Source organism: Agelaius tricolor, unplaced genomic scaffold (assembly GCF_023055355.1).
Source record: "Agelaius tricolor isolate 1412-34295 unplaced genomic scaffold, bAgeTri1.0.p SCAF_15, whole genome shotgun sequence".
Lineage (NCBI taxonomy): Eukaryota > Metazoa > Chordata > Aves > Passeriformes > Icteridae > Agelaius > Agelaius tricolor.
The window spans coordinates 14,958,498-14,980,270 of NW_027269275.1; the positions used below are offsets into that span (position 1 = coordinate 14,958,498).

General features: G+C 53.0%; 3 protein-coding genes across 5 annotated transcripts in view; all 3 read right to left on the minus strand.

The window, feature by feature from the left end:
* The window catches only part of PSKH1 (protein serine kinase H1), a 30,926-nt gene extending 23,860 nt beyond the window's left edge, over positions 1-7,066 (minus strand). Inside the window, exons 1-3 of the mRNA XM_071440634.1 lie at positions 7,009-7,066; positions 5,526-5,688; positions 3,433-4,458 (exon numbers count right to left, since the gene is read on the minus strand). Of these exons, the coding sequence (XP_071296735.1) occupies positions 3,433-4,371 (939 nt within the window). The 5' untranslated portion in view covers positions 4,372-4,458; positions 5,526-5,688; positions 7,009-7,066. The remainder of the gene's footprint in view (positions 1-3,432; positions 4,459-5,525; positions 5,689-7,008) is intronic.
* Positions 7,067-14,317: 7,251 nt separating this feature from the next.
* NRN1L (neuritin 1 like) lies at positions 14,318-17,461 on the minus strand. Of its 3 annotated transcripts, none has more exons than XM_071440644.1 (3): positions 17,303-17,461; positions 14,857-15,019; positions 14,318-14,775 (listed from the first exon to the last, which is right to left on the minus strand). In XM_071440644.1, the coding sequence occupies exons 1-3, from the start codon at positions 17,358-17,360 to the stop codon at positions 14,481-14,483; spliced, it is 516 nt and encodes a 171-aa protein (XP_071296745.1). In that variant the 5' UTR covers positions 17,361-17,461; the 3' UTR covers positions 14,318-14,480. The 3 variants fall into 3 exon arrangements, with proteins under 3 accessions (XP_071296745.1, XP_071296744.1, XP_071296746.1); XM_071440643.1 differs by lacking the exon at positions 17,303-17,461 and adding an exon at positions 15,771-17,142; XM_071440645.1 differs by lacking the exon at positions 17,303-17,461 and adding an exon at positions 15,231-15,304.
* Positions 17,462-18,033: 572 nt separating this feature from the next.
* EDC4 (enhancer of mRNA decapping 4) overlaps positions 18,034-21,773 on the minus strand; it is a 33,445-nt gene continuing 29,705 nt past the window's right edge. The window contains exons 27-29 of the mRNA XM_071440639.1: positions 21,279-21,498; positions 20,442-20,605; positions 18,034-19,175 (exon numbers count right to left, since the gene is read on the minus strand). Coding sequence (XP_071296740.1) covers positions 18,983-19,175; positions 20,442-20,605; positions 21,279-21,498 — 577 coding nt within the window. The 3' untranslated portion in view covers positions 18,034-18,982. The remainder of the gene's footprint in view (positions 19,176-20,441; positions 20,606-21,278; positions 21,499-21,773) is intronic.

Below are 21,773 nucleotides of genomic sequence, written 5' to 3' on the forward strand. Positions count from 1 at the left end.
AACCAGTTCATCTCTCCACAGGCTGCTAAGTCTCTTGCAGAGCTCCTGCAGACTTGCAATGCCCAACTTCCTTCATATATCAAGCATGTCTCTCCTATCAATGCATCCACTAGCACCACAACTTAGAACAAGCTTTTTTGGTTATTTGATTAAGACATGTTCCCACAGCAGCACACACCAACCTCACCCACTGTGAGCATACCACAAAAAGCTGATTCTGTTCTATGAATAGGAGAACAGTCCATGAGAGAAATGGTATGTCCAGATCAGATATCAAAATCAGAACAATCCATACACCTTAGCTAAGTTTCCCAATTTAACCATAGCATACATTATCTTTCACTTATTCCATCGATTTTCCCAGGTGTGTAAAGCAACATAAAAGTACTGGTATTCAACAGAAGGAGAAGCTTTGAAAAAGAATCAGAGCAAGCCTGTCCTAGCAGGATAATGATGGTCCAATTTTCAATTCTGCACTTGCAAATTCAAAGAAAACTAAGAATGGAATTCCAGCTTTGCTCCTCAGTCAACTTTTTAAGCTACAAAGAGCTCCCAAAAATCAGTTTCAACTCCAATATTTCAATTAAAAATTAAATGAAATAATTATGTCCAAACATTCTTTTTAGTAAGTTCTAACAAAACAAGTGAAAAAGAATCATTTTGCAGCAGGCTACATTCAAAGCAGTGTCAATAGCTCACCTAACCCTGACTCAGGATGCTCAGGAAAAAAAGCACACCAGCTACAAAGCCAGCTGTCCTTCCTTCCTCATCCTAGCCGTTACCAGAAGCAGTTCAAAAAGTAGAGGAGATACAAGAGATAATCAGAGCAGTGATGTCAGCAGTACCTGAATAACCTATTGTGGGAGACCTCTCCTACTGATCTGCTAATGGCCTCTTCAAACAGACCTCACACTCCAGGAACAGGAGCCGGGCTAACAGAGCCCCAGTCAGAAAGCAATTACATTAGCTGGACTAGAGATCACTTGTTTTTCCAAGAAAATGGAGCTGCTTCTCAGGTCAGCATGCATCTTGGCTTTTGTTCCTCTTTCAATACAGCTTTGTCCTCTGTGACCAGGTTTTGGGGTCAGACTTTTCAAAAAGCACCGAGACTCAGGGCACTGCTGCTGCCTGCCATGGTACAGTTGAAGACAGCTCCCTCCTTCCCCGCTGGAACTTGTCTGAGCCACTCAGCTCAAGCTGTCAGCTCTGTAGTTTACAGGCTTCTTTCAACATTTCCTCTTCTGTTTCAGATCCTCAGCCTTCAGATTACAGAGAAGAAAAGCAGTTGCTCCCATGAAACCTCTGCTCCTGCATCCATCCAAGACAGATGATGTTGGCAATACACTCGAGTATTCTGCCCACTCTTACTCCAAAGAAACCAGGACTTGGCTCCTGCCGTTCCCATTCGTCTGACAAACTTATCAATGACCTCATTTCTGACATCTTCCCACTTCCTCCAGTGTAACACAAAGAAAGAGGAGCCATGGTCTGTGAACACCAAAACCTCAGAAGCATTTAAAAACCCAGAGTGCTGGCAAGATTGTGGGAAGCACAACAGACACCTTTAAACCTCTGGGTCACTTTGTCTTCTCCTAGAATTTATTCACAAAATGAGCAGCCTCTTTACTGCATCTCCTGCCAATACCTGCCTACAGTTAAGCACCGTGCAATTTAGGGGCACAGGCTTAATTACAGTGATAAATTAAAGCATCCATTTTCCCTGGCTCTAGAGGAACAGAAAGCATCCAGGCAACAGATACAGGCTGCTGGCTGACACATATTTGCTTTCCAAGCAGTAAAGCATTGACAGCTTTCCAAAATAACCACTCATGTCACACACAGTATCCAGAACAGCCTTCTAAAGTGTGTAATTTGTGGTGGCATAACAAGTAAAATGCCTCAGGCTTGTGCATGGACACTTTCAAAATAGAGAGCTTAATGCTTTCTCTGTGGCATTGCTACCTCTGCATGTACAACGAACAAGGCTCCAGTGGCCTAGTTGCAATTCACAATATTTCTCAAAACCAATCTGTTCTAGTACAAGGACCAGTGGACATCAAAGTAAATTACCCAGGGAACCTTCAAAACACTCAATTCACTCTCTCCAGATTGCCTATGGCTGCACTGAGCTTGATCAGACCCCCTTCAAATGTTAATTTTTTTGGAGGAAAGGCCCTAGTCTGTTCACTCATTCTTCAAACAGAAGCCAGGCCGTGCCTTTGGTTATTCACACTGCCTTTCTACACATGATTTTCAGCTCTGTATTTTTATCCAGAGAACACAGACCTGCACTCAATAGTCAAGGGCATGGCATGGCAAGGACATGACAACAGCAATACTCATTCCTAATATCAACAGGGTTTTGATCAGAAGAGTGAAGATGTTATTCACAAGTGTTTAACTTCAAATTGTTTCTTCTGAAGACCAAGAAGCACCTTCAGGCCCCACTATCATTTACAGAATGCCTAAAAATTATCCCCCAAGAGTCTTCCTTCCATTCTTGCCTATGAAAACTATCCTTCAATCCTCCATTTTCTCACATACCAAGCTCAGGAAGCAATGCAGATCAATTTCTGAAATAATCCCATCTCCAGATTGAAGAAGTAAGTGCCCCTTGCCTGCCATAACCTTTCAGCAAAGCTATTTTCCATACTACACTTGGATTCGTGTCAGGAATCAGACTAGTGATACATGTGCCACATTTCAAACACCCTGGCACAAGTTTCAACTGCAAAGCCTCTAACAGCAGCTAGAAACCCACAAGCATCCCAGTTCTGTTCTACAGCAAGTTTCCTCTTTCTGTGCACACATTCTTTTAAAGGAGCTCACTATGCTACACTGGGAGCAGACAGAACATGGGAAAGGATTTTAAAAGCCAGAATCACAGATTTTTTTACCCCGGTAATGTTACCACCTACAAGACAACCAGCTTTTGGTCATCACAGAGACACAGCTAGGGAGAGCTGAGACAAAGTAGAAATTTTCCAGAGTAGAAATCCATTTTGATTTAAGTGAAATGTACATCTTTGAGTTAAGTCTGTAGTTTGAAAACACAGCTGTTTATTCTGACTGCCTGTTCTCATAAAAAGCCTATACTGGGAGAAACTGCTTCAGCTGAAGGACAGAAATAAGGGAAAGGGGCAGACAGAGAAACAGAGACTGCTATAAGAGCAGGTCGCAGGTCAACCTGACCTAAGAATTCTTTCTGATAAAGAAGAATTAGTGGCAAATGTCACCTGAAATCTGTAAAAATGAATATGTATGAGCCTATTGTGAAATTGCATGCATATGTATTTGAAAGGGGGATAAAAAAAGATCTAGAGTTCCCAGAAGTACGCATGTCTTTTGAAGAGAGTAATAAATTACAACTTTCACAGAGTTGTAGAGTTTCTAAACAGAGCTTCTTGCCTGACTGCCCCCCACCACACTCACCTCGCCTGAGTAACTGTACTTTCCCTTCAGGATCTGCCGGTACAGGCGGGTGCGGTTGTCGTCCTCAAAGGGCATCGTGCCGCTGAGGAGGATGTAGGAGATCACCCCCAGCGCCCACATGTCCACGGAGTTCGTGTAGGGCTTCCTGACCAGGATCTCGGGAGCGATGTACTCCGGGGTGCCACACGTGGTTTTCATCAGGCAGTCGTCGCCCTTCTTGCGCGCGCTCGCCAGCCCGAAGTCGGTGATCATGATCTTGGAGTCGGTGCCCGGGTGGTAGTACAGCAGGTTCTCGGGCTTCAGGTCGCGGTGGGTGATGCCCAGCGTGTGCAGGTACCTGACCCCGTCCAGCACCATCTGCAGCACGCGCGTGGCGTCCCTCTCGGTGAAGGAGCCCTTGGCGATGATGCGGTCGAAGAGCTCGCCGCCGGTGGCCAGCTCCATGACCATGTACACACGGTCCTGCGTCTCGAAGACCTCGATGAGCTGGATGATGTTGGTGTGGCGCACGCGGCGCAGGACGCTCAGCTCCGACTCGCACACCTCGCGGCCCTCGCGGTACTTGGTCTCGATCATCTTGATGGCGTAGGGCTGCTTGGTGGCCTTGTGCTCCACGCGCACCACGCGGCTGAAGCTGCCCCTGCCGATCAGCGCTTTGATGTCGTACTTGGCCGTCACGCGCGGGTCGAACTTGGCGCGGTACTTGGCCACTTTGTTCTTGCGGGGCTCGGGCTGCTGGGCGGGCAGGGGGTTCCCGGGATAGGGGTTGGTGTGATGGGGAGGGGAGGGAGAGCCAGCTTTGATGACAGCCCCGCAGTCATCTTTGATGAAATGCTTGTAGATGTCACTGTGGCCAGTGTAAGGTTCCACTTTTTTAACCAGGTCTAGCTGCACATCTTTGGGGGGCTCGGGAAGCACTTTGCTGGTCCCACAGCCCATCACTGACTGGTGTTAATTCCCTATCAAGGCATGTTCCCAGGGGAGCACCAGCAGCAACCACATCCGGGGTGATTCCCACATTTGAATCTTCGAAAAAGAATGAGAAGAAACAAATAAAGAGGAATCAAGGTAGTGAAGATGTTTCCCTCCATTTGAATCAAAACAATAGCACCATGCTATCACAAACTGAGAATATGGGATTTCCACTTCTCTCTGCTACAGAACATGCACAGTGCTCTGCTGCTTTCATCATGAGTGAGTGAAGGCAGTGCCTACAAACACCCAATCCTGGTCAGAACAGATGTGTCCAGGGAAATCACACAGTATCTCTCTTTATTGGGGATCGCTTGTTTTCTGCTCCCTGCTGAGCCCTGAATCAGTCACAGAGCAGTTGAGGCTGCACAAGACTTCTGGAGGTCTTTTTGTCTACACACAATTGCTTAATACAAATCAAATTTTAAAAAGTCAAACATTTTCTTTAGTTTTGTTAGATCTGCTCAACTTTCTCAGTCAGCAGTCAATCCAAACCCAATAGTTCTGAGTTTGCTCACCAGAAGTACCTCAGCAATTTGTACACTTAACCCATCTTCACAAGATTTTCTTCATATTGAATTTGTACACTGTCTTAAGCCTCTCACTACTTTGCTGCTGGGGATCAATGGAAGAGCAGAAGAGGCAGGGAATATGGAGCCAGAGGCACACTGGTTTGAAGGTGCAGCCCTTGCTAAAAGGGAGACATTCACTTGCCCAGAGCAGCTTTTAGTCAGCAAGTCCCTCATTCTCCAAACCCTGAGACATCAAGGTGGGTTTTCACATCTTTCCACAATCTCAATTTTACATCTTTAGACACAAAGTGGCACTTCTGGCTTTCCACTGGAGCTGCCTGTAAGAAGTGGAATTCTTCCCAGCTGTTCCAGACTAGGAGCTCTTGCTCATCCCAACAAAACCAAACCAGCTGCATTTGGGGCAAGTCTTTGTGTGCTGATTAAAACAATGTGACTGGTCAGGAGATGGGGAAGCCACCTGTGGCTCTGGCAGTCACTGGGCAGGTCCACATTTGCCCTTTTTGACTCAGAGCCCATCAACATGTGTCTGAGCCTTCACAGGAGGCTACAGAAACCCATTAGCCTTGAAAATGTGATTTTAGGTCTTACCATCACCAGGTGTATCTCCACTCAAGCACCACCTCTCCAAGCAACTGCTCAGCATGAACAGCAGAAAAGGAACCCCAGCCTGTCTTCCATGGGGAAAAGCAAGTGGAGAAATAAGAAATGTTTTAAAGGGACACCTGGAAGAAGTTGAGACTCTTCATCCAACCTGGAAAGAAAACCAGGCTTTAGTTAAGATTCAGTTTTATAATCAAACATCATCAAAGTAACTTCTCAAGGGAAAAGTTCCCTCCTGGCAGCACCCTGAGGTCAAACAACCCAGCCATGCACAGACATGCCTGTGGCAGGGTGCAGGCAGCAGAAATTAAAAACAGCTTCAGAAAGGTTAGCTGACTTCCACCAAGCACTGCCCTGGAGGTGAGGCTTCATTCAGATTAAAGCATCATGATAAAAAGAGCTCTGGCTAGTCCTGAATAATGCCTCCCATGGACAGTTTTCCCAGCATTACTGAACCTTAAAGCATTTTAAGTTAACAGAGAAATGGAATGAGAGCATTCATAAACAAGATTATTACAGAGTAATTCAACATGTAGAGAAGGGCTCACGTAAAACATCCCACCCATAACTAAAACCAAACAGAAGAATGAATCACTTGAAAATATCATCTATAAATCCACTCATGGCATTAACTGAGATCTGGCAGCAACTCCAGCATATCAGTACATGCTGACACTTGAGTGTTCCAGTGAAGACTACAGAACCAGAGTCAGCAACAAAATGCTTAACTCCCCATTAGTGCAGGACATGCTCCTGTGCAGTAACCACCAAGAACGTGGGGAAAGGAACTAAGAGAAATTACAAGCATCACAAGCTCTCCGAGGGGGAAATCACATACTTGGCAGGTGGCAAACTATCTGAACTACAGATGGAAAAGGTAGGAAGGAACATGAGATTTATGGTTCTCCCCTCGGACATTGAGCTCCTTGCCTGCCGTGTCAGTAAGGCATCTCGAACGGGCCTCTCACTGCCTGGCAGAACCTGGCATGCCCACTGCGAGCTCCTGGTGGATTTCAGAGGGGAAACCCGGGGCCGGGGCTGCTGCAGCACCGCAGGCAGCTGTGCCGGAGCCAGGGGCAGAATCAGCCAAACCAGCCGGGATTCCAAACCCGTTTGTTTCCAGAACTCATCCCAACCCAGGCCGCTTGTGGATATGCTGGAGAGGGGACCCAGGGCCGAGCCGGTGCCGGGAGCTCGTCCCGCGGCAGGTTCGGCTCCAGCCTGGGAAGCACCGGGCCCGTCCCGCTGAGGGGACACACCGGGAGCGGGCAGGGCTCCCTCCCCGGCCCAGCCGGCCCCGCGGCCCAGCGCCCCGGGCAGCGGCGGGGCTGAGACGCCGGGGCCCGCCGCGCCCGCGCTTCCCGGGCCGCACCACCACCGCCGCCGCCGGAGTGAGAGAGAGGGGGAAAGGGAGGGGAGCCGGGACCGGAGCCGTGCCGGGCGGTCCCGGGGGCGCCGATCCCGGACTCACCTCGGCCCACTCCGGCCGCGGCGCGGCACCGCCTCCTGACGTCATTACCGCGCGCCGGAACGCCCGAGGGGCGGGGGCACCGCGCGCGGCGATTGGCGGAGGGGGCGGGGGGCGGGGCCCAAGCGCGAGGAGGGCGGGGGCGCTTTACCGCCCCCTGCCGGGGCCACCCAGAGCTCGGGCCCGCCCGTGTCTCCGCGAGCCTGAGGGGCTCCGGGAGAGTGAGGGGCTCCGGGGCCGTGAGGGGCTCCGGGCCTCACAGCAGCCCCTGAACCCCGCCTGGGACCCCTCAGCCCCATCCCGGGCTCCTCAGCCCCAGGACCCCTCAGCCCCACGGGCCCCTGGAGCTCCTCACCCCCATGGACCCCAGGGCCCCCTCACCGCTCTGGCTCTGCTGTTACCCACAAAATCGGGCTCGTTCCTTGGTGTGCACTGAGCCGATAATGACACACTCCAGAGAGACACTGATTGTTTATTTCAGAGCTGCCCCAGCCTGGGTGCTCGGTGCTGTTCCACAAATCCAGCACGCCCCACCAGGCTTTCTGTGCCATTATTTACACAGAGAAGTTCGGGGTTAGTGACTTCCCAAGGACAGCCCCTTATTAAGATTGGTTAGTAATTTCCATAGGAATCACATAACTTAATCCAGGTAACGTCTACTCATGCTCAGGGGAAGGACCTTCACCTATGGGTCTTTTTGACCCATAGCATGAATTTTAGTGTTATCATGAAGATAGCTCAGCTCTAAGACACGTGGACATTGAATATTTTGCCAAGTTGGTAATGTTTACGTAGGTGAACATCAACATCTTAGTTTATAACATCCCTAAATCTTGTTAGTTCCAGAATATTCTTGAGTGACAGGTATTGGCTGCTGCCTGTTCCACCAGATTAGCTCTCCTCTTTTGCTGATTAGGTTTGAAAATGTACAAAGGTCTTACACCAAAGAACATCCTGCCTTACGGTAACATTGACATAATCTGCATTTTGCATCACTGTGACCCCGTGGGCTGAGCCGGTGGCCCCTGGCAGGGGCAATGTTCCTGCTCCCCGTGCTCCTGCCTCGGAAGAGCGGCCGCAGTTTCTCCTCTTTGGAGCCAGCTCCAGCTCTGACAGCTCCCCAGCAGCGCCTTGGAGCCCGCAGCCCACGGAGCAGCTCCGAGGGCTCCCCGCTGCGCTGCGGGACTCTGGAAAAACATTCCCTTTGAAAAAGAATTGCCCGGAAACATCGGTCCTTTTCCTTGGCAGGGAAAACCCGGTCCCTGTGGGACAGCCCTTGTGCACAGCAGAATAACGAGGCGCATTCCTTTCTCCTTTCTTTGCCCCAGCTACTAAGTGCCACAGAACCCACAAAGTTTGCTTGGTAACTGCCTGTGGACTTTCTTCCCGCACATCCTTTCCTCATCCTCAAACAAAACACTCCGAGTCCCGGCCCTGGATGACCTGAAAGCAGGGAGAGAGGGATGACACCTCGCAGGGATGCTGACGGCACTCCTTTCCCTTGGGGGCACACAAACGCAATGCTGCCGGGTTTGTTTTCCAGCCTGGCTGTCACGTCATTCCCGAGGCGGCTCAGGTGGAGCGGGGCTTTTTTCACACTCCTACCATACTTTTAAAAATAGCCGGGTTTATTTTAATGCTCCTGGGATCTTCGGCTGCTTTAGAATGATTAGTAAGTCATAATGTAGTAAAAGTTGTACCTGCTGATGCACATTATTGTCATCAGCTGCTTCTCTGTGTAATTCCCAACGAGGTGTGGAAATGTGTGAGGTTTGAGAAGGGGCTGCCTAGGCTGGAATTGACAAATTGGGTGAGTTGTGCAGTTCTCTGCAAGGGAAACTCCCCAGTTCTTGTTGTCCCACACAGTAATGGTGCTGCTGGTAGGTTCTCAGCCCTCTTATCCCCCTGCTTTCTTTATGGAGATGTTTCCCCAGCCCCACTGTCCCTGAGAGGTGGCTTAACCTGTGTCTGACATGTGAAACCTTGCATGTCCCCGTTGAAGTTGATCCTGTTATTTTAGGCTGTTTATCAAGGTCATCCCAGCTTGGTTCCACCAGCGTGCTCCTCTCTGTCGTCCTGGCTGATGGGTGTAGAGCAGTGGGCTGCCTCACCGTGGCTGGGGAGCTCACACAGGGATAAGTGCTCAGCAAGGATTTGTTTCCCTCAGGGCATACAGCTTCCATTAGTCACTTCCTCACAGCTTTGTTTCCTGACCAGCCGCGTGGGAACACTGAATGAGGCTGTTCCGGGTCCATCACCGCTGAAAAATATCAAAGAGCCAACAGGCATCGAACCCTTGGGCCAGAACTGGGGACTTCTGAGAACCTCAGTCAGAGCAGCTCTTGTATTATTTATGCTGTGGTGGTGCTCTGAGACCCACTGGAGCCAAGAGAGCTTCACACCAGACATCTGCACAAAGCCAACATCCTCCTGGCAAAACACCCAGGGATGAGGTGGGAACTGTCTGTTCATTTGTGTGATCCACTGCCTGCCAGGTCAGGCACCCGGTTTGACCAGGGGTCATTGCCTGTTGATTCCTGATGCCTGTTATTCCATCTAGAGCCTTTTCTGCAGGTACAGCAGGAAGATTTCTGACTGGGATAAGCACCTTGCTGCTGAAGCTCTGAGCACTGAGAGGTTCTGCAGCCGCTCATCCTGCCAGGCTCTGGGTGCCTGAGCTCCCACCAGCGCTGCTCCAGCCAAAAAACATTGGGGTTTTTTCTCCCTCCTCCAAGAGGAGACTGGTAACAGGTTTCTGACACACTCACAAAGCAGTGCTGTCCTTGGGGAGGGTCTAACAGCAGGTTTTCCTGCCAAATGGGCTGTTATCTCCTTGTCATTTTTTTTTTTTGCCTTTTCCCTTCCAAGATGCTGCTCTCCCTGGAGAGAAGCCTCCCCCTGCTCTTCCGTGCTGACCCCTTCAGAAATTGCCTGCCAGCTCTGATGCCCAAGACCTACAGCCTGCCCCCAGCCCCATGGGAAGGATTCAGCCCTTGAGGCAGGAATGTCTGTGAAGAGTCACAGAATCCTGGGATGGGTTGTGTTGGAAGGGACCTTTAAAAGTCATCCAGTTCCAAACTCCCTACCATGGGCAGGGACAGCTTCCCCCAGACCAGGTTGCTCAGATCTCCATCTTTGATACTTCCAGGGATACTGGCAGTGCTCCCCTGATGCTGCAGCATGCCTGCTTCCCCCTGAGAGCCTTCACCCCTCTGCAAGGATGGGTTCCCCTAGGTTTTGTATCTCCTGTTAGTGGCTGGCTGGGACCAGGGGGCAATGCTGGCTACCCACAGGTGGAGGATCCTCTCTCCCTGGAGGTGCTCCAGAGCTGGCTCCCTGCTTGGAGCAGGAACTTCAGAGTTCCCTTTGCGTCCCACACCTGCCTGTGGTGCTGCCAGCTGGCTCCAGAGTCTCACTGGGGTGCAACAAGCTGCAATTCCCTGTGGAATGGTGCGAATGGCGGGAAGCAGCTCCAGCATCCCCTCCCCCAGCACCACAAAGCTGCCTGGGACATTGCTGCACATCCTGAGCACGGGGCAATTTGGGGATCCCAGGGCTTCCTGCTGTGCCAGGCAGGAGAAGCCAGGAGAAGAGGGCCCCTCATCTGCCACCAAATGGATGGAAATGGATGGAAACCTGGATTTCCTCCGAGCTGCGTCCCTGCCCTGTGTGGCAGCCAGCCCAGCCCTCAGCAGCCATGCCAGGCCAGAGCTCAAGGTTGTCCCAGCAAGGTTGAACAGAGGTCGTAACGGGAGGATGTTCAATTAAAGCTGCTTAAAAAAGAAATCCAACTTTCCATATGCCTCTCTGGAGAATAAAACAGCCCCAAAGCTGAGCGCAGATGGGGTGCCAGGCTGAGCACAGCCCCTATGGCAGAGGTGACTCCGGCTCAGCTGTTCCCACTGCCTCCCATCCACGGGGATTGAGGCTGTCTTTTGGTGGTTCCTTATGGAAAGTTGGACATTTGGCTTAGCAGAAATCCCCATGCAAACTCGGACACTGGCCAGCCCTGTGACATAGTGTCCTCCAGGCTATGCTTGTTTTCCAATGCTCCTGCTCCCCCCGGGGTGCCACTGAAGCTGGAGGTGGCAAAACTCATGCCTGGTAGGGATCCCAGACTGGGACAGTGGCACTGGGGCCAGGGAAGGGCAAGGAGTCATTCCCCCTCTGCTGGTGGCCTCCACACCAGTCTATCCAGTTAGAGAAACCTAAGTGCATCCCCACAGATGAGGAGTCCTTCCCCAGCTGGCACCTTCACTGGGAGGAATTTCCCTGGGTGAAGGAATGGAGGGTTCAGCCATCATGTGGCAGAGGCGTTGGGCAGTATGGTGGGAGGCTGTCCCTCATGTCACTGTGCCACGTGTGCTGTCTCACTCACACAGCCACCTAGAATAGTGTCACCATCTGGTTCCAGCTGCCCAGGGACACGAGGGCCTCCCTGGCCCCTTCTGCGATTGCAAAAAGTGAATTCAAACATCAACTCAGCTGGACTCAGCTGGCCTTTATCCCTTTTTTTTCTTTTTTTTATTAATTCAGGTTTGTCTCTTAGAGAAGAGAGAGGGAGATAATGTCTGCAGAGCATTTAATCTTCTGCCCAAAGAATAGCAGAGAGCAAATTAGGATCTACTCCAATTAATTTGCCTTGATGGGCAAAATCTGGAGAGCGGCCATATCTGGGAATTAAGAACAAAAGCAGGGAGTGTAAAGTAGGTCACTGGAGTTTCATAACCAGAACAAGGGGTTTCCACAGCACGGTGCTCCAAAGGCTCCCGCTGCCGGGATCCCACTCTCATTCCCCACCGTCCACTCCTTTCAGCCTGGACAGCTGCTTTAGGATGCTGTCACAGTGCAGGGAGCCAGTTCTGGGGACAGGAATGAGGATGTTGTCCCTTCCCACAGCAGGACACAGCTGCAGGGCTGTCCCAAACCCTTAGACCCAATGGAAAGACGACACTGGCTCAATGTCCCAGTTTGCAGCACCAGAGAGCTTTCCTGAGGTCAGCCTGCCCACCCTTGATGTCACACTGCTGCCCTTGGCCCTGCAGGCACCTCCCTGAAGGAGGGCTGGGGTCACAGGTGGCACTGGGATTTGGGCAGTGCCTTGCTGTGGACTCTTGCACGTGCAGTGTCACCAAGCAGTGGTGACCCACACTTTTCCATCGTGCCCAAATCCCAGCCCTGGCTTCCCAGAGGCACCAGTGCCTGCGGGCTGTGTGGTGACACTGCGACGCCTTTCAGCTGCAGGACACACATCGAAGCACAGCCAAAGGTGTGAGCCACGTGTGGTGACAAGTGCTGGTGCTCAGGACACGTGGTGACATAGCCAAGGGTCTGTGACATGTATGGTGACATTTTCCAGGACACGGGACCTTCTGCGGTGTGTCTTTCTGCGCACAGGGTGAAACACCCGGCGTGTTTGGTGGGTGTGGGTGGATCTTCCCAGGCTTTGATTCCGGCTGGATTGAAGCACAGTTTGTTGTCCGCAAGTGCCACCATGGCGGTGGCAGCTGTCACAGCACCGCGCTGGTGACGCTCCATGCCCCCGGCCACCTCCCCTGCCCGCTGCGCTCCCACCGCTCGGAGGTGCCGGCGGGCGCTGCGCGGTGCGTGGCCGGCACCCGGCTGGCGTTTATCCTCTTAAGCCACCCCGCCGGGATCCGCCACTAATTCACCCTTAAACACAGGATTGTCAGGAACGGGGAAGGAGAGAATCGGCGGATTATCCCCCCGGCGCTGGCGTTAAACACGGGGAGCGGCAGCTGCTGCGTGAGGAGAGCTGGGGTGGTGTCTTGCCCCGTGTCCCATGGGGCACCAGCCCGGGATCAGCATCTTCCCCCAGATGTTTTGTGTCCCCCCCAGCCAGCCCCAGGCTGGTTAGTGAGACAAATAACGGGAAATAAACGCAGAGCCCCCCACAGAGCTGAGGGATCGGCAGCAATCACTCAGCCCCGTGGGATGAACCAGCAATCCTGTTAGTGTTTCCCAGACCCAGAGCCTGGCAGAGGACTGGGACAGCCAGGGTGACATTCCAGAGGTGCCCAATCACCTGTTTAAGTTACCAGACCTCACAGGAAGAGGTTTTATGATGAAACAAGCAATATTTTTCCCTGGCTTGATGAGGATAGTGATTGTTGAGCTCCTTCCTCACATGCTGAAGGCTTTCAGCCACAGAACAGTGTGGCAAAAGATTCTCCAGGCCAAACCAGCTGCTGGAAGGTTTTTGGGACAGCCTTGAAGTCATGGAAATCACAGAAACAGCAGCAGCTCGTTACCCACAGCACATAGGAGCTCATGGCTCCTGCTCTCTGCTGAGCCTGGAGCAATCCTCAGAGCTGTGCCACTTGTGGTGCTAGCCAGAGGATTGTGTTGCCTTTCCCAAGTGGGATGGTTTCCACTTGGGATAGGCAACAGCCAGATTTACCCACCAGATTTCCACAGGCAGATTTATCCACCAGTGCTGCTGGGGGCTGGGGCCACACCAGCAAGGAGCCCCTGATCTGTGCCACAGCTGGGGTGGCCCATTTGCAATTCCAGTGGCCCTTCAGGCAATGGGTGGGGAGTGAAGGCTGTGCCCGGGAGAGTGGGGAGGACACCTCACCACCCCAGGCCTAGGGGAGCTGGTCTGCACTCTGGGCTTTAGTAGCTGGGAAAAATATCCTAACTTTTCAGCATAACAGTGACAGGGATGGGAATTAGAGCATCTTCCATTCATAGATACGAGTTTAGCCAAGTTAAATGCCCACAAATCATTTAGGTTTAACATCGACAATTCCCTGTGAACCTGGATGAGATTTCCAGTTCTCCAGGTTTTTTACCTCCATCATCTTGGTATAAAAAACAAAAAAACCCTCTCTCTTCCCTGCAAACCATACTTTTCTTCATGACCATGAATACAGCAAGACCAAAATAAAAGGGGTGGAAAGCAGAAAATGTCACTGGAGTTGCCCATCAGAGGACAAGCTATTGGCTGCCAAAAAGACAAAGAAATCTGCATCCTGTGTTTTCCTGAGGTGCCCTTTAAAAGGAATAAAACATTTGACACACCTCTAAAGGGAATATCTGCTGTGCCCAGCCCTGAAAAGTAGTAGCCAGGGAGCACCAGGGCAGTGGGAATCGCCCCCTCCTGGGGCTGTTCACGGTCCCCTGGACTCCCTGGCATGGCCATGGGCAATACACTGGAGGAATGGAGTCACAGACCCTCCCACTGACCCTTCTTGGGGACTGGTGCAGGGAGCACCTCCTCTCCAGTCCCCACAGCAAACACGGAGCTTGGGAGGGGCTCAAGGGGCATCCCATGGCAGAGAGACAGGAGAAATGTAAAAGTGTCTTTTAATATAAATATAAATCCATCTGAAGCGCTGCAGGAGAGGACCGTGCCCGCGAGGGATGCCCGGGAGGGAGGTGGGCGTGGCGGGGCCGGCCGGCAGCCGGGGGAACGGAGCCGGCATCACCGGGGCACCCGAGGGCGAGCGGGGCTACAGCCGGGGCAGCAGCAGCGCCAGCAGCGCCAGCAGGGCCGGCAGGGCCAGCAGGGCCAGCGGGTGAGGGTGCGGGGCGGCGGCCGAGCCCCGCAGCGTGGCCTGGTTGGTCTCAGAGGCCGGCGAGCTCTGGGCGCTGGCCAGGCGGCCCCGGGCGCTGCACAGCTCCTGCAGGTTCCCCTGGAACTGGATCTTGCGGGACTCCTGGCGCAGCGACTCCCACACGGTGGCCGCTTCCACGGGGCATCGCGACAGCACCTCGCTGGCGCAGGTGTGGAAATCATCCCAGGACCTGGGGAGGAGGGCGGGGGTCGGGGGCGGTGCTGGTGGCGGGTGACCCCGCCGTCCCAGCGGCTCCCACACGGACACTCACTTGCAGATGGCGTCCAGCTCCTGCGCCTCGTCGCCGCCCTCCTCCTGCTGCTGCTGCCGGACGCTCTGGGCCATGCTCTCCCCCAGGCTCAGGAGGCATTCGGCGAAGCCCTTGTAGATGGTGTCGCACTGTCCCGCCATGCTGACGGGCTCCTGGCTCGCGGCTGCGGGGCACAGAGAGGAGACACCGGGCTGAGCCCCCGCCTGCCCGGCTCAGGGCAGCGTGGCGTGAGCGTGTCACCTCTGAAATGTGGCGAGAGGCTTCCACATGCCCCCGGCCAGCGCCATCCCCTCCCTGGGCACTGCAGTGACCCTTCGCTCCCGGCCCGCGAGCCCGAGGCGATGTGACGGCCCCGCAGCGATGCTGCCATTCACCTCGGGCCTCCCCGGCTCTCCCCAGAGCCATCTGTCCTGGCCTTTATCCCCTGACAGCAAAGATTAATTTGTGACTACAACCAAAAAAAAAAAAAAAAACAAAAAAAAAAAAAAAAAAAAAAAAACAAAAAAAAACCAAAGCAAAGGCTCAGCAAACTGGAGTCCCTGCTCTGACTGCAGTGAGAAAGAGAAGGAAAGGGGAAAACAAAGGGGAAGGGGGAAAGAGAAAGAGAAAGGGAAGGGGGAAAGGGAAGGGTTAGGGTTAGGGTTAGGGTTAGGGTTAGGGGAAAGGAAAAAGGAAAGTGGAAAAAGAAGGGAAGAAAAAAGGTGGGAAGGGGAAGGGGGAAGAGAAAGATGGAAGGGGAAAGGTGAACAGGAAGGGGAAAGGATAAAGAGAAAAGGGAAAAGGAAAATAGGGAGGGGAAGTGAGGGAGAGAAAGAGGAAGAAAAAGGAAAAGGCACAAGTACAGGTCTGGCTGTTCCATTCTGAGAAGCCCCTGCTCTGCTCCACAAACAATTCACCACTGGCACTGGCCATACCCTGGTGCTGGACACAGGACAGTGGGTGACAGGGTGTGTTCATGAGGACTTCCAGTGCATCCATGACTGGTGGGAAGCCCAAAAGGAGCTGGTGTGTGACTGGGTCACAGAGAAAACCTTCATGTTCCTCAGCTCTTCCCCAGAGGTTCTGTAGGCCAGAAGATGTGGGGTCCCTGTGCCAATTCACAGGAGTTACAAGAGTTTTGGAAGTGACATGGGTGTGCACCAGGGAGGTTTCTAATTGAGGAGAGCCCTGCAGGGGACCCCTGTGGAAAGATAACCCCAGAAACAGCTGAAAGTTTCCTGGTGACTGCTGAGGCAGCCAGGACATCTCCAGGAAGCTTGTGCCTTGCTGCTGGCATCCCATGTCTGCACCCCTGAACAGGGTCCTGAGCAAGGTGGCTGTCGAGACTAACACCAGGGCAAGCCTGACACGATCACAGGGCACTTTTGGTGCTTGCAATGAGAACCCCCTGAGCACAGCACCGAGGAAAGCCTTGGACTGATGACAGACACGTGGGTCACAGACATTGCAGGTATCAGTAGAGAACGTGGGATCCACTGCTCCTCTTTTCACCCAGCCAGGCACAAGCCTGCCTCCCACCAGCCCAAGGACCCAGCAGCTGGCAGGGCCAGGTGATGCCTCCCTTCAGCCTCTCCCTGCTGCAGGCTGAGGTTTCACCTCCTGGGCTCCTCTAAGGTCCGGCACAAGCCCTTCCCTCTGCTCAGCTCCCTCGGCACGAGGCTGGGCAGGGCAGGCAAAGAAGGAGAAAGCAGGAGGGCAAATAATCTCTGCTGCTCTGCTGCAAAACCGTGGGGAAAAACCTGCCCCTGACTCTGTCAGGGAGAAAGCCCAGGGGAAAAGCACAGGGGAAGTTTCCCAGGGCGCTGCAGAGCATCCCGAGTTCCCCAGCGAGTGCAGCCATCCTGCTCCTGGGGAAGGGTCGGAGTCACCCACCCTCTGAGCCTAAAATCCACCAGGGGTTTGGTGATCCCTGGCCTTCAATGTCCGTGCAGCCGGACCAGGTTAATCCCAGGTTCCCCATCTCTCCTCAGAGCAGAGATGTCACTGGTACCGCTGTGCTCCGCATCCTCCCTCGGCGCTCGGAGGAGCGGGAGTGTGGAGGGGACACGCTGGTGCCAGTGAGGCTCAGGACCTGCCGGGTGACAGTTCCCCAGCGATCAGGATGCCCTCCGGCCCCGCTGAACGAGGGCAGCAGGGAAAGCCAGCAGGTGCTGGGGTGGGCACGCAGGGCTGGAGAGCCGGAGCTCGGGAACCGTCCCCGCCTGAGCAGAGACACCCCGGACAGCGCCGTGAAGCCGCGTTCCTCCTTGCCCGGCATCTCAGCACACGGGACAAGAGTGGATGGATCGCTGAGCCGAGGGGCCACCGGGCACCTCGCTCCCCGCAGCTACAGAGGGAGCGGGACGCGGCCGGGGTCCCGCTCCCACCCGCCCGCCCCCAGCCCCGGCGGGGAGAGCCCGGGGTGTCGGTCCCGCAGCCCGGCCCGGAGCGGTCCCGCGGCACTCACCGAGGTGCAGGAGCAGCGGGCACAGGACGCCCAGCAGCCGCCAGCAGCCGCCGCCCATGGTGCGGACCCCGCGCCGCCGCCGCCGAGTGCTCCGCGCCCGCCGCCGCCGGCAGCCCCGGCCCCGCCGCCCGCCCCCGGCCGCCGGCACCGCCCCGGCCCAGCCCCCGGCACGCCCTGCCGGCCCCGCCGAGGGGCGGAGAGCCCCGGGGCTGGACCCCGGCCCCTGCAGTTCACGGAATCACAGAACGGTTTGGGTTGGACGGGACCGAACAAACCATCTCGTTCCAACCCGGCAGGGACACCTTCCAGCCCTGTGCAACCTGGTCTTGTGAACGCCTCCAGGGATGGGGCACCCACAGCTTCTCTGGGCAACCTGCGGCCCACTGTCTGCACAGGGAAGAAATTTTTCCTAATATCCAATCTAATCCTGCCCTCTATCAGTGTGAAGCCATTCACCCTTGCCCTGTCACTCTATGCCCTTGTCCAAGCCCTTCTCCAGTTCTATTGGAGCTCCTGTATGTATTGGGAAGGTGCTGGAAGGTCTTCCCAGAGCCTTCTCTTCTCCAGGAAGGAGGAGCAGCCAGAGACATTTTTGCTGTGAAAAGAGGAATGAATGTCCCCTTCCTGCAGCCAGCAGCCCACCAACAATCCCCTCTCCCTGGAAGCAGAGATCATTATGCCCTGCTGGACTCAAACAGGAAAGCTTGAGCAGAGACTCAGGAAAAAATCTGGAAAGAGAGAAGTGATGGTGGCCCATCACCTCAGGTTCCAGCCTGGAGATAGTTTGATATCCTAAAAGACCCCTGAGTCTTCCCTCCATCACACAACAGAAGAAGGTCTCCATGTCTTTTTTCTCAAAAAGTTTTTTATTGAATTGTTCTCAATGTTATTTCCAAAAAAAAAAACAAAAAAGAAAAAAAAAAAGAACAAAACCCCCCAAAACTTCAAAATTTAGATAAAAAGAAAAACCTCGTTGTAAAATCAAAACTAATGTCTGAAACATGGACATGCTCCAATGCACAACAGAACCGTGGCCCCCCAGGGCTCTTGCAGTTTGCTGCTGCCTCAGCACCCTGACCCAGAGCCCCTCCCCAGGGCACTCCAGAGGTATCAGCCCTGCCCAAACCTGCCTCACTGCGCCAGGCGGGCTGGGCACTCCACTGCGGATCTGGAACTAACGAACCGCAGAGTAACTAACTAATTAATGAATTCTATCTAACCCTCTCGCTCAGCTGACCTCCTCCCTGTGCCTGCAGCCTGCCAGGGAGGAGGAGTTTGAGCCCTTCCCTAAGGTGTGGGTACAGGTTTCTGGCCAGCGAGGAGCAGCCCCTGGGCTCAGCGCACGCCTCGCTGCTCCCGCGCTGATCCAAACTTTTATAGGGGCAAGGAAAATCCATCGGCTTCTGCTGCACGAGACACGGACTGCCAGCCAGCCTTGGGACGGATGGGCAGGTGAAGAAGAGATTTAACTCTCAAAAAAGAGGCTATTTAGGAAAAATAAGCCAAGTGAATGTTCAGTGACTATTTGGAACTATACACAGATGGTGCTCGCCTTAGAGACATCACACACGCGTTGATGATTTCCTGGCAGGAGCTCTTGACACCAGCCAGGCGTCGTTAGTAACTACAGATCTGTGGGGTGGGCTCTGGTGGAGCAGCCCACCAGGCAGGCAGCTCCTCCTAGGTCATGCCAGGGGTGACCAGGCCCTGCAGCATGATCATGAGGCGACGCGCAGGCTTGCTCAGAGGGTTGTGGGGTTCCACCTGGAGGAACTGGAAGAGCTTTTGCCGCACCTGGTTCATGACTGACCCCATGTGGTCTCGGGTGATGGGGTCGCTTTGGTCAAGGTGCATCACTGCATCCTCCAAGTAGCTGAAGGAGAGAGAGTGAGGTTAGGACCAGACCCAGAATATGATCCCAATCTCATTCAGTTCGTGTTAGTGCTGAAGATACAGTTTTGCTCCCCGCTCCACCCAAACTCTGCAGTATGTTCAGCTGTCACGAAATCAATGTTCCTGACTCACAGCAGAGTCCACCTATCCCTTCCTAAACATGTGAGGTCAGCCTACAGCTCCCAGCCTGCCCACCTGTGCCACAACCTGGCTACTGGAACCAAGGCAGAGGCAGCAGCCAGTGAGAACTCCCCACAGTGCTGGAGGTGACTCTCAGTAGATATTTTCTTAAGTACCTTTAAACAGAATTAGTCACTCATTAGACAGTAAAACCCTTCAGCAGTGAGGCGCAGTTTGTGTAGGGTTACAATAAAATCCATCCAGGAAGGGGTGGGATAAGATCAAAACTTTTACTCTCAAGATACTCTCAAGTTCAGATGAGCCATCAGCTTTTAAACCACAGCCTGAGTAAGGCAATGTGGTCACTGCAGGTTTTCAAAAACAATCCAGTTTAAACTTTACAGCAGTAGCTTTAACCCTAATTACCAGCCTGTAACTTGAAGGTCTTTTCAGTTTTTCTAGCTTGCTTATCCTTACTGAGTTAAAAATGCAATTCAAGTAATTTTTCCATACCAGCCATAGTCAAAACTTGTAGGTACCTTAACAATTCAGCTTTTAAGGGCAGATAGCAGGGTTTTGACTCAGACACTAAAAATGTACATGGCAAGTATCAGTACAGTCACTATTTTGTCACAGAAGCTTTGCTTGGAACATCTACCAGAAATTATACCAGTATCTCCTGCTGCAGCCTCCCACTGAGCCTTTCTGACAGTCACGACAAGAAAGTGCTGACACAAAGTCCAGGGATGGGTCAAGAGTTGAGGACAGAGCAAACTTGCCCTGGACACTGTACTGTCCAGGGGACATGGCACTATCCCTTCTTTTGCCTCCACAAGGAAATCATTCCTTGGGGAATGGGGATTGCTGTCACAGGCTGCAAATATTTACAGGCTACAATTCCAGAGGTACCAGCACCTACTGCTGGGTTCTCCTTCCACTACTACCTCAGGGCAGCAAAGCTTTCTGTGGCAGTGCTGACATATTTTTCTGAGTTACCACTGGCTTTAAACATGCCAGTAACAGGCTACAGAAACTCCAACTTTTGTCAAAGTTCTACCTTCCACTTCTAGGCACTGAATTTAAAGCCAGGGCTAAGAACAGGACCCAGTTCTCTGGTCATACTCACTTCAACTTCAGTTCTGTACGAGTGCCCAGATCTGAGGAGAGTTGCTGAATGAGGGAGAGCAGCACAGGCTGGGACAGTGGGCATGGATGCTGTCCAAATACTTGCTGAGTATCCACAGTCTCACAGACATAGAGAACCAGGTTGAGATCAGCTGCTGTTAGAGCCTGCAAGGAAGACACAGCTAGAAATGCACAGGAACCAACAGGCAGGTGAGGGACACAGGACAGAGTGACAGCTCTGGGATGCTCAGTGGCTCAACAGCCTCCTCTGGGAGAAAAAATCTCTGCACCTCTGCTGTACAGGCCAGCAGGGCCATCTTTAGGCTCTTGCTCTATGCTCTGAGGGCACCTGTGTCTGTTCCAAGCTGAACAGAGCACAACCACACAGAGGGGAGCAAGTTACTGTCAGCAGCATGGAGCAGGGCCAGCAGTGCTATCATTCCCAGAAGAGTTTGTCTGCAGCAGCTCAAAGGGATCTGCCTGCATGTTCAAAGTCAAAGGCAAGGTCAGGCCCCAGCTGTGGATCTGCCTGGAGAGGCTTATGAAGCTGTGTGTGCCACGTGTCAGTGCCAATGGCAGAACACACTGGAGCACTGACACTGTCCTGACAGGACATGGGCAGGAATGAAGGAACTTAACTGCTACCAAATCATGGAACCTGCATGGCTCTGGCTCCACCTGCATGAGAACAACTGCACCCCTCAAGCACTCCACTGCCACAGGTCTTTTCAGTCAACTCCTGTGTAAGCTGTTTTGAGATTATGTACCCACCCCAAGGAGCTTTTTTTCCTTCTCAGTCCCCAACAAGCAGTGGATGACTACCAGGAAAACTGGGTACCTGCTGGAAAGCTTGGTTGAGGTGTCCCTGCTGGAGCAGCTGAAGGATGTGAGTCTGCTGGGACTGGAAATCCATGTGAGTAGAGGGGATGGGTGTCCCGGCTGCCGAGCGCATTGCCTGGACAATGCTCGAGGTGACAGCTGCCTGCTGCTCCTTCATAGCCAGGCTCACTTCTCCTTTAATGACTCTCTGCACCTGGGCCAAAATAGACTCCTGCATGCTGAAAAAAAACAAAACAGAACCCATGGGCACCTCTGAGAATGAAGAGCCCAGGGATAACACTGCACAAAGCTTATACCAGTGAGAAAACACAGGCTGGTTTGCTTTTTGTAGTGGGGCTCCCTAAGGGTTCATACAAACAGATCTGAAGCACAGGCAACTCTGTGGCCAACACCACAACATCCCAGGGTGCACTTGGAAGATGCTGGGATTCTGTGCAGGAGAGTGACATTTCAGGGAACTAAGTCTCTCATCAAAGTGTTTTAAATCTTTAAT

Coding starts and splice junctions, on each gene's coding strand:
- NRN1L (XM_071440643.1), bottom strand. CDS start 16,137: ATGGGATGCCAGCAGCAAGGCACAAGCTTCCTGGAGATGTCCTGGCTG. Junction 15,020..15,770: donor GTCCTGTGTCCAGCACCAGG/GTATGGCCAGTG, acceptor TGTGCCCCGCAG/CCGCGAGCCAGGAGCCCGTC. Junction 14,776..14,856: donor GAGCTGGACGCCATCTGCAA/GTGAGTGTCCGT, acceptor CCTCCTCCCCAG/GTCCTGGGATGATTTCCACA.